Source organism: Alosa alosa, chromosome 17 (genome assembly GCF_017589495.1).
Source record: "Alosa alosa isolate M-15738 ecotype Scorff River chromosome 17, AALO_Geno_1.1, whole genome shotgun sequence".
NCBI lineage: Eukaryota > Metazoa > Chordata > Actinopteri > Clupeiformes > Clupeidae > Alosa > Alosa alosa.
In genome coordinates, this window is record NC_063205.1 from 14,098,356 (window position 1) to 14,113,750 (window position 15,395).

Below are 15,395 nucleotides of genomic sequence, written 5' to 3' on the forward strand. Positions count from 1 at the left end.
CAGTGAGGGATGAGGAGCTATCGGGGCGTATAAGTCCTCCTGGCAAACCCGTGCTGCGGTTTTGAGTTACTCCGACGAAAAAAGGCAATGGCAAGAGCAAACTTGCCAACAATGCATCAGGGGACTTTTTTTCCCCTTGTGTGTGTGTGGTAGAGTTTTAAAGGCACGGTTGACCCGATAAACTAGAAAATGCTGAAGGCTGTAAACAGGCTTTGGCCTTCAAGTTCTGCTGAGACTATTTAAATTTCCCCCCCGATGTTCACGAAGCACTCACCAAAAGAATCCCGAAAATTGTATTCTACTCAACAAGTACAAAAAATGTGGTTCCTCTCCTGACCTAACCCCCAAACCCCCCTCTGTAGAACATCTCCTCGGACAACAAAAGAATAACAATTCCAGCCGGACTGCCCGGCGGCCATCGAATATCACAAACATCTGTCTACGTCCTGCCACATCTGGCAGCAATGAGGGCAAATTAGCTACGAAATTCCCAGTGTCTGGCAGTGAGATAAGGCTCTGGCATGGTAAATTCATTTTCTGTGCTTAGTCATACGGGTGGAGGCTCCACCAGGGCCCCACCACTACAGTACAGGCCTGTGATCAGTGGACTACAGCTCTTTCCCCTCTTCTGACACAACATGGTCCGGGTCAGACACTGGGAACAGCTGATTTCTGGTCAGGGGGTGTGTGCGTGTGTGTGTGTGTGTGTGTGTGTGTGTGTGTGGGGGGCAGGGGGGCAGGGGGGTTGACGCATCCCCCAATGCCAGTCACTGGTGGTCTGAAGAATAGTTGATTTCCTGTCTCGTTTCTCTGGAGCCATAATCAAAGACAGGAAATTATTTTGGAATCCGGGGCTATACAACCCCTCCCCCCTCCCTTCCTTGCCCGAGTTCCCCCTCACACACACACACACATACACACACTACAATCTCCACCATGTCCCATCACCATCCCTAGGAGGAATCCATGTATTGGCAGCATCTCAACTCAGATTTTTACTTTGATCTGCCCCCCCCCCCCCCCCTCCCCACCCACCTTGTTTGGGGCACAGTTTGTTTCTGGATAACACTTGTTTGATGAACGTGCCCAGAGAACCACGGGTAAATAAACTGTCTAAGCTTCAACCAAACTGTTTGGAGGTTAATCACATCCACACGCACGACTTTAAATGTGCCAGAAGCAGATTGTTGAGATGAGCTGATGGACTATTCTTCAGCCATATGCTGCTGTATTCATCACTGTTTGTTTATTTTACTATTCTTAACTGTTCAGAACAATCCTACATGAAGCAAATGTGTCTAAATTCTGCATGGCAATTTACTGTTATTAAACTATGAAGACTATGAAGTTTTTTAACTATGATATTTTCTAAGGCTTAAGTCTGATCTACTTGTGTCTGTTCTCTTCTTTTTCTTGGTCTTTGATCAACCCAAGGCTGAGGGTCTGGGGCAGCAGTGGGTCAACGAAGGGGATCTCACAGGCTGCCCGCGTCTCAGAACGCTGAGATTTGTCTTCCAGTGGATCCTCCGTCAGCAGCTGGCTCCCAGGTGTTTGGCTGTGTGTGCGTGTGTGTGTGTGTGTGTGTGGCTCCTCCATCTTGAGCTAATCCCTGCATTCGCTAAAGCTCTGGCACCACTTCCAACGGACTGCTCTCCCCTTTTTTGCTCGTGGGGGTTAAATTTACTGTTGGCAGAGAGTGAGCGTGGCTGCGGACCGTGCATTCACAGCATGTTAAGCTTTCAGGGCTGGAGGGTGTGTGTGTGTGTGTGTGTGTGTGTGTGTTTTTGGGGGTAGGGAGTGGCGGGGGTTGGTGTCTGGAGTTTACATTAGCATGAATTACCAAGATCGAACACCCCACCTCGCTGGATGCAATCCCTAAATTCCCCTAAAACTCCTTTTCCTGGAAGCGAAACGCCAGCCACATTTTTTAAAATTCGGAGCTGAGGCGCCGGAGACTGTTTAGATTGCGAGTTTACCTGCGGGGATCCCTCATGCCAGAGAAGCCATCCCCGAAATCGCTCGTTTCAGACGGGGCGGGCGAGAGTTGGGAAGGCAAACGGGCCGCAGAGTCGCTTCCAAGACAGCTAGCCGGCACAAGCACACCTTTTTCCTTCCATGCCGAAATGAGGGAGGGGGAAAAAAACGATCTCTGGGAAAACAAACCTTCTAGGATGCGCGAGCCAGAAGACTGTTGGGAGAATGAGTCACTCGGCTGGAGCCGAAACACACCGAATGAACAGAGCCCCTTGTGGAGTGTGCAGGTGGGCTTGACTGGGCGCCTCCTCCCCCCTCGCTGAAAAAGCTCGGGAGACCTCATCAGGTGACCATCTCCTGATCCTCTGGCCTCTTGGCTCTCTGAACACGCCTGGCTCAGAAATCCCTTCCCAGAGTCAAGCAAACCTCTTTCCTGTTCTAGGATGGGTTAAGAGGAGGACTGGGCTTTTTCTCTCTTCTCAACAGTATATCCTCACATCCTTGACCCACCACACACACACACTTGCATGTCCCTAGTTCCTCCTAGGGCTTGGATAGCAGCAGTGTGGGGGGTCGAGATGGTCGACGGAGGTCGTCCGACCGGTTAGCCTTCCTGGAGGTCCGAGGTGGAAGCGTAGGGTGAGGCCACCCCCCGTGCTGCCAACCTCGCTGGCCACAACACGTCAACAAGGCCCTGCCAAGGACTGTGGGTGAGGGTAAGAACGGCCGCTCTGTCCTTGACGAGTGCAGCAAACTGGTGAAGACTTTGCCTTCACACTTTGTCCTGAACATAGACGCAGTGAGCTAATCAGGATTTATTGACTTGAAAATTACTGGATCTGTAGTAGAAACAAATTAAGTTTGAAGCAGTTTTCTGTTTTCTAAAAATGTAGCTTTAGGTTTACTACCTACCCCAAGTTAACTTAGTCAGGCTGGTCATTAATCCAGATTGTTTTAATACCCCAACAAATTATAGTAACAGTAAATTTAATACCACAACATTACAGTTACTGTATACTGCAAAGAGGAAAGGCAGGTAGTTTGAAAAACTTTCACAAATAAATGAATGGTACAATGATAAATGAGAGCAAACTAAAGTTTCTTGAATTTCCCCTAGGGATCAATAAAATATCTATCTATCTATCTATCTATCTATCTATAACTTAGTTTAAGATGCACTTGCACTGAAGCTGTAGTTAGGACTGCTGACCACACATCAGTTATCAACATAGTAGTATGTAATAAGATAAAAGGGTGCAAGCTCATAATGAATTGACAATCACAGCCAGATGAATGTACGTAGCAGCACATGTTATGGTGTTTTATTAGGTTATGGGTATGTGCAAAAGAGTGCTTTACTCACCAAATAGCTTAAGCATGAGTAACTGGATACACTTGGTCGCAACATTTCAACAACTTTACATTTTGAGGGGAAAAAGTAAGCAAAAATAATGGCTTGTATGTACACTATTAATTTACAAAATATACTTAGACTTTGTATAAAAATGTATATATATATTTATATATATTCAATATCTTGTATTGATGTCTTTTCCCAAAAGTAAAAAAAGACTTTATTACTATACCCCAGTAAAGTCTGCATTTACTTTGAATGGTTTCTTATCAACAGTTTACATTCATAACTTTCACAATGACAAAAGGTCCGTCCATGGAAATGTTCATTTATCCTTTCACAAAGACAAAAAAGGTCCGTACACATCATTGTCAATTCATCCTTTCACAATGACATAGAAGTCCGTACATGGAATTGTCCATTCATCCTTTCACAAACACCAAAAGGGTTCCGTACGTGTAAGTGTCCATACTGAGGTAGCACGTCTGTCTTTTTGGTCATCCTCTTTCAAAACAAAGCTGAAAAATGTCCCATCAAAAAGAGTTCATCGCTGGCTAAATGTAGCAATGTCGCTACGTGCTAGCCTGTGTGGGTCCTTGAAATTGTCCTTCTGTCCTGTTGATGTCGATTGGCTGCTCGTAGATGCCCAGGCTCTGGTCCTGCACAACGTCCTCATATCTCGGGGCGGGGTCCTTGTCTTCCTCGTGGCCGGAGTCGGCTTCCAGGGCGGCGTAGGGGTTCTCGTGGAGCGTGACCCCATTTTGGGTCACCCCGGTTGCTGTGAAACCAGGGTACACTTGTTTGGAAGGCCTCCACGGGGCTTTCCCAAATGTGCCTAAGAAAATGAAACACACCGTTAGTCTGATGTGCTACACAGCTTGACTGAGTTTCTTATAAAAAAGCTGAGCATGGTCTTACATTTGGTCTCAAGGACATATACAATCCTAAAATCATGGCTGTAGAAAGATTTATTGCTAAATTAAGTACATTGGTCAATCTGTCACATTACCTAAAGTACACTGCTAAAGCCTGCTGCACAGCTGGACTTAGTTAAGATCCAATACAGAGTTTGTCCTTTGATCTGAACTTTCTTCAACCTCAGCTCACCAAACCGCCGTTTCCGCTCTGACACGTACGGATTATTACAATGCTAATGGCCGATTCATTTGTGTTAACAGTTTAGAGTCAGTGTTTTGGATTTACACTTGCATCGGATTTCAAGTCTAGAAAAGCAAAAACCCTCTGAATTGTTCTCTTAAGTTTTTCTGCCCTTGGGGAATGAACTGAACTCTGTGGGGTGTGGTGTAAGCCCAATGTTTGGCAGCTGGCTGCACAAGTCCTCAAAGGCTTATCTCTTTTGGCACTGGAATTCAGGGCTGAAAGACTTCAAATGGTATCCTTGTCTCACCCTAGTGCTGACTTCTGAGCATACCAAACACATCTGAAAGTAATGGATGCTTGAACTGTGCCATACTACAGGCAGGGATATACTTCTCAATTTATGTCAGTTATGGCTACCCAAAGCTTGTAAAAGCCTGTGATATTTGTTATTGTCTCAGTCATGCATTTTAAGAGTGAGCGTCTTAGAGACAAGATAACAGCGCACCTTAAAGTCAACCAAACTACTACGGACATGGACGTATTTCCCAAAAATATGACAGACAAACGTACCCATGAAGCTATTGGAGGGGGGACGTGGCCGCCTGTAGTTGCCGCAGTCTTGGTCCACCAGGTGGGCAACACTGTCATTCGGGGCGTGCAGTGTCCCTGGTAAGCTGGCACTGGGAAGCTGCATGAGGACGCTGGAGGCCATGTGGTCGTAGGAGTCACCCAAGCCGGACGGACAGGGGAAGTAGTCCCTCTTCTTGTTGCTGCTGAGGCTGCCGCTGTAGGAGTCAATGCACATGGGTCTCTGGTCCATGCCACAGCCTGGAGGAGGGTGATGGTAATGGGGGAGAGAGGTTAGACCAGGAGAAGCATATTGGAAATCCTTAACTCATGCTAATGGCAGCACTGTAGTTTCAGCGCAGTACAAGAGGATTCTGTGCAATCAACAGAAAAAGGTGCTATAACAGACATATGACAACAGAAGGGATGAGTTAGAAACAGAAGATGGAGGAATAGAAAATAAAAGAATAGAGGAGATGGTGGAAGAGATACAAATTGAAAGACAGGTTTCTACCTGAGAAGACATCAGTAGGGTCTGGTCCGTACAGGTTCCCCTGTTTGAGGAGCGAGCCAATAGGGCCCTGGTAATGGCAGAGCAGAGGATCAATGGCCGCCTCCATGTCCGCTTCACTTCCTGTATCCAGTTGGCATAGACCTGAAAGACAAAAACAACAGCACATTTACATTTATTCACAAAAGTACTGTATAACATGTGTGCTTGTTAATATCAAAGCCATGAACTTAGTGCTGTTAGCACTCTGCTTCAACAGATGAGTACAGGGGACAGAAGATGCTATTAAGTCCAGTAATGTTCTGATTTAACCTTGTGCAAAAGCAGCTGGAAGACCAATGGGGCAATTCTAATACCAAAGAGCACTATGAAAAATGCATTGTACTCTGCTCGTTAAGTGATTTGGGTCTTACCATTCATGTCTTTGGGCTGCATATAGAAGCCTCCCATCGGTGGAGCCATATACTGATGGCTGCTGCTGCTCTCGGACGGGACATATCCATCCTGGCGGTCTGCTAATGTTCCCTGAGATGACAGGTAACTAGGAATGTCGGCTGGAAGGTTCGTTTCATCTTTGAGGAAACAAGAATGGAACATGGTCAATTATAAATGCCTGTATCTTGTTTTAATGCCTTGGAATGACTCCAATTTTGCAGTATGTCAAATCAATGTGATTGTTTCTTCCTTAAAACTTACATACAATGTACCTACATGCACAAATTGCATATGTAGAGTAAAATGCATATCTGTGCCTGAATTTCACTTTTTAGCAAGAATGTCCATTTCTATTCCACTTTCTCCATAACAAGACTGAGGCAGCGCTCACCTGTGTTGGTGACACTGCAGTCCTCGTTGCGCCGGCGCGTGTGATAGATGATGACCACCCACACGAGCGAGGTGCCCACCACGCAACACACCACAGCGATAATCACAATGCCCACTGTGGTCCAGCCATCCTCGTCCGGGTTGGTGGAGGTGGGCTGTGGCTGACTGGAGTCGCAGTTCGGGTTGGGCAGCACGGCCAGGCGCAGGTGACCGCGCTCCGTGCCCAGGGGATTGGACATCTCGCACGTGTACTTTCCTGCGTCGCCCTCGGCAGCGTCCACAATGATGAGTAGCTGGTTGCCGGCGGCGAAGAAGTGACGCTCGGTGACCAGCAGCGGGCTGTCGTCTTTGGTCCAGTTGAGGCGGGGAGGGGGACTGCCTCCGGCGATGCACTGAAGCACGGCCGTCTCGCCCTTAGCAACAGTTCGGTCGGTCAGAGGACGCAGGAACGAGGGGGTTTCTATGAAGGAAAATATAAATCACATTAGAACAAACACATTTATGAACATAATGGAAAATTGTTACTGGAATAAAAACAAAGAAAAATGACACATGCCAAAACCACCCAAGTACATTCCAGCACGATTCTACTGCTTAACACAATTAGTGTTAGTCCACATTTCTAGGAATAACTAGGTCAGTATATGATCAATTTATATTTACACACAATGTGCTGTCATAGCGATTTGCTTGTACCTAGCACAGTTAGCGTAGCATTAGCAGATATGGCTCCGGCTGTATTTTGGGCAGTGCAGCTGTACACGCCAATGTCCTCAGTTTTCACATCCACGATGAAGAACACGTCGTCCTCGGGCATCACGTGCATTCGCCGCTCGCGGGCAGCAGGGAAGTCAGTGCCACCGTCCTTCTGCCAGGCGATCTGGGGGGAGGGATGGCCCCCTGCGGCACACTCCAGTCTGGCAGTCGCACCAGCTCGGATGGTCAAGTCCATGGGCATTTTGGTGAAGGAAGGTAGCACTGTAGGACAAAAGGTCAATTTCAATTAGCTCATTTGTTTCAGGGTGATTATTTGGTCAAGACCTACTAGAGGATGGAGCTTAGATTTGTACTTCACGGGCCCATTAGCTTCTACAAAAATTACACAAACTACAAAACATTAACATTAGGTACAAACTCCTTGTGAGTACTTTTTCTTTTCTTACTAATACTAAAACACATATAATATACTAATATACAGTATTGGTGCGGCAACCATTTTCTTTGATTTTGTCTGATTTGACGAACATGACGAATATAACTTGTGCATGGTGATGTACCATTTAATACGTGAAGACGCGGTCACTTACTGTTGACTGTGAGCTTGGCCTTGTTGGAGTAGGACGAGCCAAAGTGGTTGGAGATGACGCACTGGTACTTCCCCTCGCTGGAGAACTCGACGTAGCGGAGCTGGAGGGTGGTGGTGTACTCCGTCACCTCGCCGCCCTGGGCCCGCACGTGCGCCTGGTTGTGGATCTCGGCATCGTTTAGGTTCTCGTTGTCCTTCTTCCAGGCGAACGTCATGGGCGAGTCGCTGGAACTGGCCGCCGAGCACACGAAGGTCACGTTGGTGCCCTTAATGGCCGACTGGGTCTCGGGCTGCACCGTGATCTGAGGCTTGGGGAAGTCGTCTGTAAACACACACACACACACACACACACGCACACGCACACGCAAAACAAAATGCTCAGTGTGAGCCCAGGGTTTCAGCAAAATACAAAACATGCAACCAAACAACCAAATTAAAATAGCTCTTTCTGGATCCACACAAACCACATTGACAGGGATGTCATCTATAAACCATGCAGAAAAGATGCAGAGTGAAAACCCAGGGTTTCAGAAAAATACACCAACTCATGTAGACAACCAACTCCTAGTTGGTCCACGTGAATTTGACCTAATAAACGGTCCCAAATAATATCTTCGGACACACCGTACTGAGGAAAATCACCACATTAGTGCCCCCCACCCCACCACCACCACCCCAGACACCTTGTGAGCTAATAGGAAAACCACTGCTTTTCCAGCTCCTTCCATTACACATTTTCCACCTGCAAGCACAAAAGACTCGTGCAACAGCGACCATCCAAACAAGCCCAAGGAGGGAGGGAGGGAGGGAAAGGTGGGTGGAAAAAAGAGTGGACATGTCCACTCGCTCAGCCCAGACCCTAAACCCGCTTGGACAGTGAGAGAGAGAGAGAGAGAGAGAAAAAAAAAGAGAGAGAGAGAGAGAGAGAGAGAGAGAGAGAGAGAGAGAGAGAGAGAGAGAGAGAGAGAGAGAGAGAGAGAGACTGAGTTCAACCTGGCCCTCCTGGGTTTGTTTGAACAGTAACAAGCGAGCTGCTAGTGAGCAAGCGAGCCGGCGAGGCAAACTCACCACAAACAAACTGGTCCTGGCGGACGATGAAGACGCTCTTGGCCTTGAGCATCTGGGGATGGGCACAGCTGGCGTTGACCAGCGGGAGGAAGGCGTGCTCGGCCACCCACTGAGGGAACCACTTCAGCTGGCAGTCGCATAGCAGGCTGGACGTGTTGAGGTGGCTGTCGGCGAGAGAGTAAGAGAGCAAGAAGGAGAGAGGAGGGAAGAAGGTGAAGGAGGTAGAGAAAGAAGGAGAGAAAGAGAGAGGATTAATGACTAAATCCAGAATGAGCACATGATCGAATAGTATGTCATGAAAAATAGACAAAAGTAGAGTAAAGCAAAATAAACGTACTGTACATGGAAGCATGACTTAGCACAGAAGTTAAACTGTACGGTGCATTATATTAGCCGTCTGTCTAAGACTAGAATCAGAATTGCACAGGGGAGTAGGGAACATGCAGGAGCAGAAGATGGATCAGAATTGATTGTGTGAACTCACAGCTCAGTGAGTAGTTTCATCTCAGAGAAGGCATTGGCTTGAATAGACATGATGGCATTGTTGCTCAGGTCTCTGTATAGGGAAAAACATGAGACTGAACATGATCACTGTGGCAATCAAAAACAACAAACCCAAACAAGGGTTCCTGGAACCCTGGATGACCAACAGTACATATTCAGTTTATGCAACTAAACAACATGGCTGACTAGGGGACAAGGTACAACTGATTTTAGACTGGGATAATATGTAGACAGTCCACTTGCGCTTTCCTAAACCTTAACCAGGCCAACACTTCTATCATTAGACACATGCTTCTGTTATGAATGGCATAAGGGCATGTCTATAATTTTAGGCTGAGTGGTTATGAAAAGAAAATGACAGGTACATATGAGTCATGTTTGCTTTTTAAACCATAAGGTATATTAGAGGGAAAAATATCGGAAGACAAAAAGAAATACTCACAGGTGCTCCAGCATTTTCAGTCCAGAGAAGGAACTCTTGGTAACAGAGCGGATGCGGTTCCCCTGCAGAAATCTGGACGAGGACAGACAGACATTTCCTCTATGGTCAGTCACATTCCACAGCACATAGCTCTAATATTTCTAATTTAATTACAAAGTTCAACATTTTATACTTGACAAAAAAAGAGTACACAAACAAATAAAACTTACAGCTTCTTCAGCTTGTCCAGTACGCGGAATGGGCCGTTCATGTCCTCGATGGTCCACGAGATTTCATTGTTTTTCAAATCCCTGTGAGACATCAAAGCGCGACCACATTGTTAAAATCCACACCCCAAACCCAGAGCCATACTGCACTCACGAGTCTTCCACGGAGCGGAGTTAAACAGGAATTCCATATAGGGGCCCCGTGTTGCCAGTCGGAAGTCTCTGAGTGCTTTTTGTGGGTCTTTAAAGAGGTTTCCTCAATTGGTTTTGCTTTCTCAAAGGAATACTCAGACCTTGCGTGTAAAATACTTTTTGCAGGCTGTTCCCAAGGCCATAAGTACTTCCTGTTACACTGACAAAAAAAAAATCATGGTTCTCTCTTTTCCGGAATGTAAAATATTTCTAAGCTGAAGTTGAAGTCTTCAGTCGTCAACTGAGAGACTAGAGACAGCTCACACTTAAAACATTCATGCTAACATTATGTATGAATAATAATTTGATTAATACACAATTGGGTAACTTGTGATTCTTTAAACCTTGTTAGGTTCAGAGCAGATGTAGTCAGCATCGGTAAAGACAGTTAGTCCTTTCAGTCAACCACACAGAGTTGCTAATTGGCACAACCCAGATGTGCAGCAAAGGGGTAAAATCAGAGGGTCTGCAGCAAGGGTGGGGCACCAACTCCTGGCAACACACACACACACACTCCCCCCACACTCTTCTTAAATTATTTCCAACAGCTAGTTTTTCCCCTTTGCATGCCTGGTTACAAATGATTGGGTCTTTTTGTGGCTGGGGGGGTTGGGGCAATGTGACCCCAGCGCTCCCTGCCTCCGATTCCCTTCCCCCCCAGCCGTCACCCCCCTGAACACCTGCCCTGTACTGACCCCTCATGCATGGCTAACATTTGGTTCTGTTTAAGGCAAAATGGAAGGAGACAGTTTGTAGCCTTCCAGACGAAAGGAACTGAAGCAGTGACGTGAAACAGGGGAATAAGAGTGCTAGAGTGTACATGTACATATGTGTGTGTGTGTGTATGTGTATTAGAGAGAGTGTGTGTGTGTGTGTGTGTAAGTGTGCATTAGAGAGTATGTGAGAGAGTGCAGGAGAGGGAGGGAGGGAGGAAGAGACAGAGACAGAGGGAGAGGGAGAGAGGGAGAGAGGGGAGAGAGAGAGAGAGAGAGAGAGAGAGAGAGAGAGAGAGAGAGAGAGAGAGAGAGAGCACGAGTATGTATGTGCATTTCGTTTTTCGTGCGACTCGTTGAGGTTTGGGGATTTTTTTTCCTCCCCAACATCCATGGAGAAACCCACAATGCGCTAAACCATCTCACGTACCAAAACAAACACCAGAGAGGGAGGGTGGAGGTGGAAGGTGGAGGTGGAGAAGGGGTTACAGAGAGGAAAATGCAACACCCCAGACTAAACTCCGCTCTGACCCCCCCAACCAACCCCTCACTCCTCCTCCTCCTCCTCCTCCTGCCCCCCCAACACCCCATTGCTTTGGAAGTAAGAAAACTCTTCCCCTTGAGCTGTGACTCGAGAGAGTGCAAAACCTTGCACCAACAAAGGCTCGTCTCTCCCCCCTACCCCAAACCCACCCCATTTCTCAGTTTTACTCACAGGGTCTGTAGCCTCGAGAGGCCGCGGAAGGCGCCGTCGGCGACGAAGCTGACTTTGTTGTTGCCGATGTGGAGCTGGTCGAGAACGCTGAGGCCCGCGAAGCTGGACTCCTCCAGCCGCGTCAGGTGGTTGGAGCTCAGGTCCCTGGGACACGGGAGGAGAAGAGAGGCATGCTGGGTCAGGGGAGCGAAACGTGGTGCCAACATATACAATACAATGTTTGTTTCTCCCTTTTGTACTTTAAAAAAAAATAAAAAATAGGGGAAGCCTTCGATGGTGTGGAGAACTAGCCAAATATTACAGCCACATATCGAGACAGACTGCAAAAATGCACTGCATATTTGTGTGTGAGTCCACAAAAGGACAAGCCAGTATTGATTGGGTTAGGCTATGTTTTCTGTAACTATCTAAATTTCTAACAGCAGTTACTAACAAAAAAAAAGTAAATTCTCATTTCAAAGCATCTCATTTTCCTCCCATTCTAAGGTGCCTTAATTTATTTATTTTTTAAATACTAAGCAATCTTAGTTATATAACTGTACAGAAAAGCTGTGTATGAATTATAAGGTGGTTTTGGTTTTGTCCGCATACAATGGAAGACTGAACTGGTACGACATGTCACGTAGCTGTCACGGAAAGACACAGCATTCCTCTTGGCAACGCTGAGACTGACATCAGAAAGATGAGTAAGCTGCGGGCTTTATTATAATGACAGCATCCTTTAAAAACACTGAAAATACAAAGTCGCCTCTTCTTGGATGGCCATGGATGTTTCCTAAAGGTGTGTTCCAGGCTGCCTGCAGATACATTTTCCAAAACTGCTGCACACGCACAAGAGCTCATTAGGGCTTTGCTTTCTGGAGTGTGCAGTAGGCCCTGTTCTCGCACAAAATGGGGCTAATGGCACCCGTTCATTTTCCCTTTCAATTCCTGATGGAAACTACATGAAAGAGTAGTGTTTGTCTTAATGCAAGATCCAGCAAGCCCTTTTCTATAATCTAAGAAAATGCTAGTGTAATTCAACACTGACCAAAATTCACTCACACTAACAGTGCTAATCTCAAACTCGAGTGATTTTGATAGAAATGTGCAGGGTAGTTTGCAGGCTAATTTGCAACAAACACAGAGTCTTCACTGAAGAAAGTGAGAAGAGTCTCACACACACACACACACACACACACACACACAAACTCCTGTCCCCCTCACCAGCAAATCTCCAAACACAGGGTGCTAGTTGTAAACAATAAACACACAGAAAGAGGTGCAGAAAGAAGGGCCAAATGTGTGTGTGTGTGTGTGAGCAAGAGTCTGTGCATGTGTTGGGGAGGGGGTGACATTTCTCACCGCCACTTATGGTCCATCACGCTGAGGTTATGGACCGCCCCCTTACCCACTTTCTTGTGGGTGTGACGTGGCGGGACAGAGGGAGGGGGATGGGTTTGGGGGAGAGGGGAGAGGGAGGGGAGGGGCGAGTTGTTGGCTCACTCATGTTTTTATGTTTTTGGCAGCAGAATGGTGCGGGTGGTGCCCGAAAGCAAGAGAGAAGGGGAGAAAGAGAGTGAGAGAGAGAGAGAACACATCAGACAGACAAAGCAAGAAAAAACGAGTGGAGAAAGGGGAACACGAAAGAATAGAGCAAACACAAGACAAAACAGAAGTGAGCGAGTAAAAAAAAAAAAAAAAGAGTGAAGTTGAGGAGAGGGAAAAGAGAGAGAAGAAAAGCAAAAAAAGAAAGAGGGAAAAAAGAGCATAAAGGCGCACTCACAGCTCGCTGAGCGCCTGGCAAAACTCCCAGGCGTCGGGGCGGATCCGGCTGATGGTGTTGTGGGCCAGGTGCAGCTGCTGCAGCGTCCGGAGCCCGTAGAGCCAGCCCTTACTCACCTCCGTCAGGTTGTTGTACTCCAGCTGCCTGCAATACACACACACACACACACACACACACACACACACGCGTTAGCGCACAATGCACAAGTAAACCACATGCACTCACACACATTAGTGCATAATGCACAAATGGAAAACCATCCACACACACACACATACATGCATATATGAGAGGCATAGCTGCTTAAAATATGTCAATGTGTGAGCAGACACTTTCACATAGACATGTTAACAACCACAAGCACAAACCTGGTGATACAAAATAAGCACTTGTAAAACAAACCTGCTTACAAGTCAGCCATATTTAAGTGAGTGGTACAGTGAGCTTGGCAACTGAGTACTGTGCTTATACTTGAATCCATGTGAAGATTCAAATATTATTCAAACTCATTTCAAACGACTAGACAGACAGACTGACTGGCTATAAGGTTGTGGCCATTTTTTTGTGCTGAAAGGAACATGGAAGAGTAGGATTGAGAGAACTTACAACACTGTCATGTTGCTGAGACCCCAGAACGCTCCGTCCATCAGGCGAGTGATGCCATTCCGCTGCATGCGTAGAGACCGCAGCCCGGGCAGCCCGTGGAACGTCAGGCCCTCGATACGCCGCACTCGGTTCCGGCTCAAGTCGCTGTAGGCAGGAGGACACAGCCAATCAGTGGTCATTGAGGGTTGACAAGCACGATTTGCAGCCAATGAGATTGGGGTGGGGGGTTACTTACAGATGCTGCAGATTGGGGAGCTGGAAGAGCTTGGCAGGGATGTTGGAGAGTTTGTTCCGATTGAGCCGGAGAACTTGGAGCGTTCCGGACAGGTTCCCGAAGCAACCCAACTCCAACATAGATATCCGGTTGTTGTTCAGGTACCTTAAGCAGAGTTGGATGAGTCAATGACCTTTCATTTTGCTTTTAAATAACAGCTATCTGAAGTCGAAAGTTACAAATTCTTAAAGCCAAAGTCTGCACTCTTTTTCCTAGAAGCTTGAAAGTATGTAATATAAAATAGACAAACAATTCCAGTAGTCATATCTAGAGAGAAATGAGTATACAAAATCCTTTTTTTATGTTATGATTTTCTAGATGCCTCTGTGTGTGGTATAGTGTAAGCACAGCTGCCGTTAGCTCCTGTTTGGTGTTAAATTGGCCCTAACGGTCATTCTGAAGGCTGGGTGGTCGCTGCTGGGGGTGGGCTGGGGACTTACAGGTTCTTGAGAGGCAGAGGGGGTAGCGATCCGCTGCGCAGCTCGACCAGGTTGTTGTTGCTAAGGTCAAGCGTCTCCAGGGCCGCCATGGGCTTCAGGTGCTCCGGGGACATCCTGCTGATCTTGTTGTTTGCTCTGAAAACACAGACACCGGCGGCTCAATTAATTACGTCCAAACAGGGGAGGGCGGGGGATATTTTAATAACACGGGTCAACGAGCTCACATTTCCCTCACACACATAGACCCGGACGGAGCTACTCACGAAAAGGTGGAAAAAAGAGCATCAAAGAGAAACAACTGGTATCAACAAATGCACTTTACACTCTGTACCACCCTCCAAACTATTCCAATATGAGATACATTCAGGTACATTTTTCTGACTTGTTATGTTAACAACAGGCATCATCTTAAAACAGCTCAGAGCGCAAGTCCTGAAAGCCCTAGATCTAGGTGTAGTGGCCGCAGCAGCAGTTGCATGGCTGATTTGACTACTGCTGCAGTTGAGTGTCCTCTGATTCACTGATCATTCCCAGGAAAGGAGTCAGCTTCTATCCACATAGTTAAGTTCTTCTGGCAAATCTGAAGTTTTCTTCAATCACAATTGTTGTGGAAATTTGAGTCTGACTACCTCACTATCATGGCCGTTGTCACAGGCACCTTTTCGCAAACCGACGATGCCGAGTCTTATGGATGGGGGTCGACCCCAGCCGTGGGGGCTTCAGTGCTGTGTTATTTAGTTTATAAGGTAATTACTAACAAGGTATTTAAAAAAACCTGCCAATTACTTGTCTGATGAATGGCATCCCCTGAGCGAAAGCATGCCGCGGCAGG

At 46.8% G+C, this 15,395-nt stretch overlaps 1 protein-coding gene across 1 annotated transcript in view; it reads right to left on the minus strand.

Annotated features, from left to right (window-relative positions):
• Positions 1 to 3,264: 3,264 nt before the first annotated feature.
• Positions 3,265 to 15,395, minus strand: part of lrig3 (leucine-rich repeats and immunoglobulin-like domains 3) — a 28,329-nt gene continuing 16,198 nt past the window's right edge. The window contains exons 4-19 of the mRNA XM_048268685.1: positions 14,564 to 14,698; positions 14,085 to 14,228; positions 13,850 to 13,993; positions 13,244 to 13,387; positions 11,479 to 11,622; positions 9,862 to 9,942; positions 9,653 to 9,724; positions 9,191 to 9,262; positions 8,707 to 8,870; positions 7,640 to 7,960; positions 7,029 to 7,310; positions 6,334 to 6,792; positions 5,921 to 6,079; positions 5,511 to 5,651; positions 5,000 to 5,257; positions 3,265 to 4,163 (exon numbers count right to left, since the gene is read on the minus strand). Of these exons, the coding sequence (XP_048124642.1) occupies positions 3,901 to 4,163; positions 5,000 to 5,257; positions 5,511 to 5,651; positions 5,921 to 6,079; positions 6,334 to 6,792; positions 7,029 to 7,310; positions 7,640 to 7,960; positions 8,707 to 8,870; positions 9,191 to 9,262; positions 9,653 to 9,724; positions 9,862 to 9,942; positions 11,479 to 11,622; positions 13,244 to 13,387; positions 13,850 to 13,993; positions 14,085 to 14,228; positions 14,564 to 14,698 (2,983 nt within the window). The 3' untranslated portion in view covers positions 3,265 to 3,900. The remainder of the gene's footprint in view (positions 4,164 to 4,999; positions 5,258 to 5,510; positions 5,652 to 5,920; positions 6,080 to 6,333; positions 6,793 to 7,028; positions 7,311 to 7,639; positions 7,961 to 8,706; positions 8,871 to 9,190; positions 9,263 to 9,652; positions 9,725 to 9,861; positions 9,943 to 11,478; positions 11,623 to 13,243; positions 13,388 to 13,849; positions 13,994 to 14,084; positions 14,229 to 14,563; positions 14,699 to 15,395) is intronic.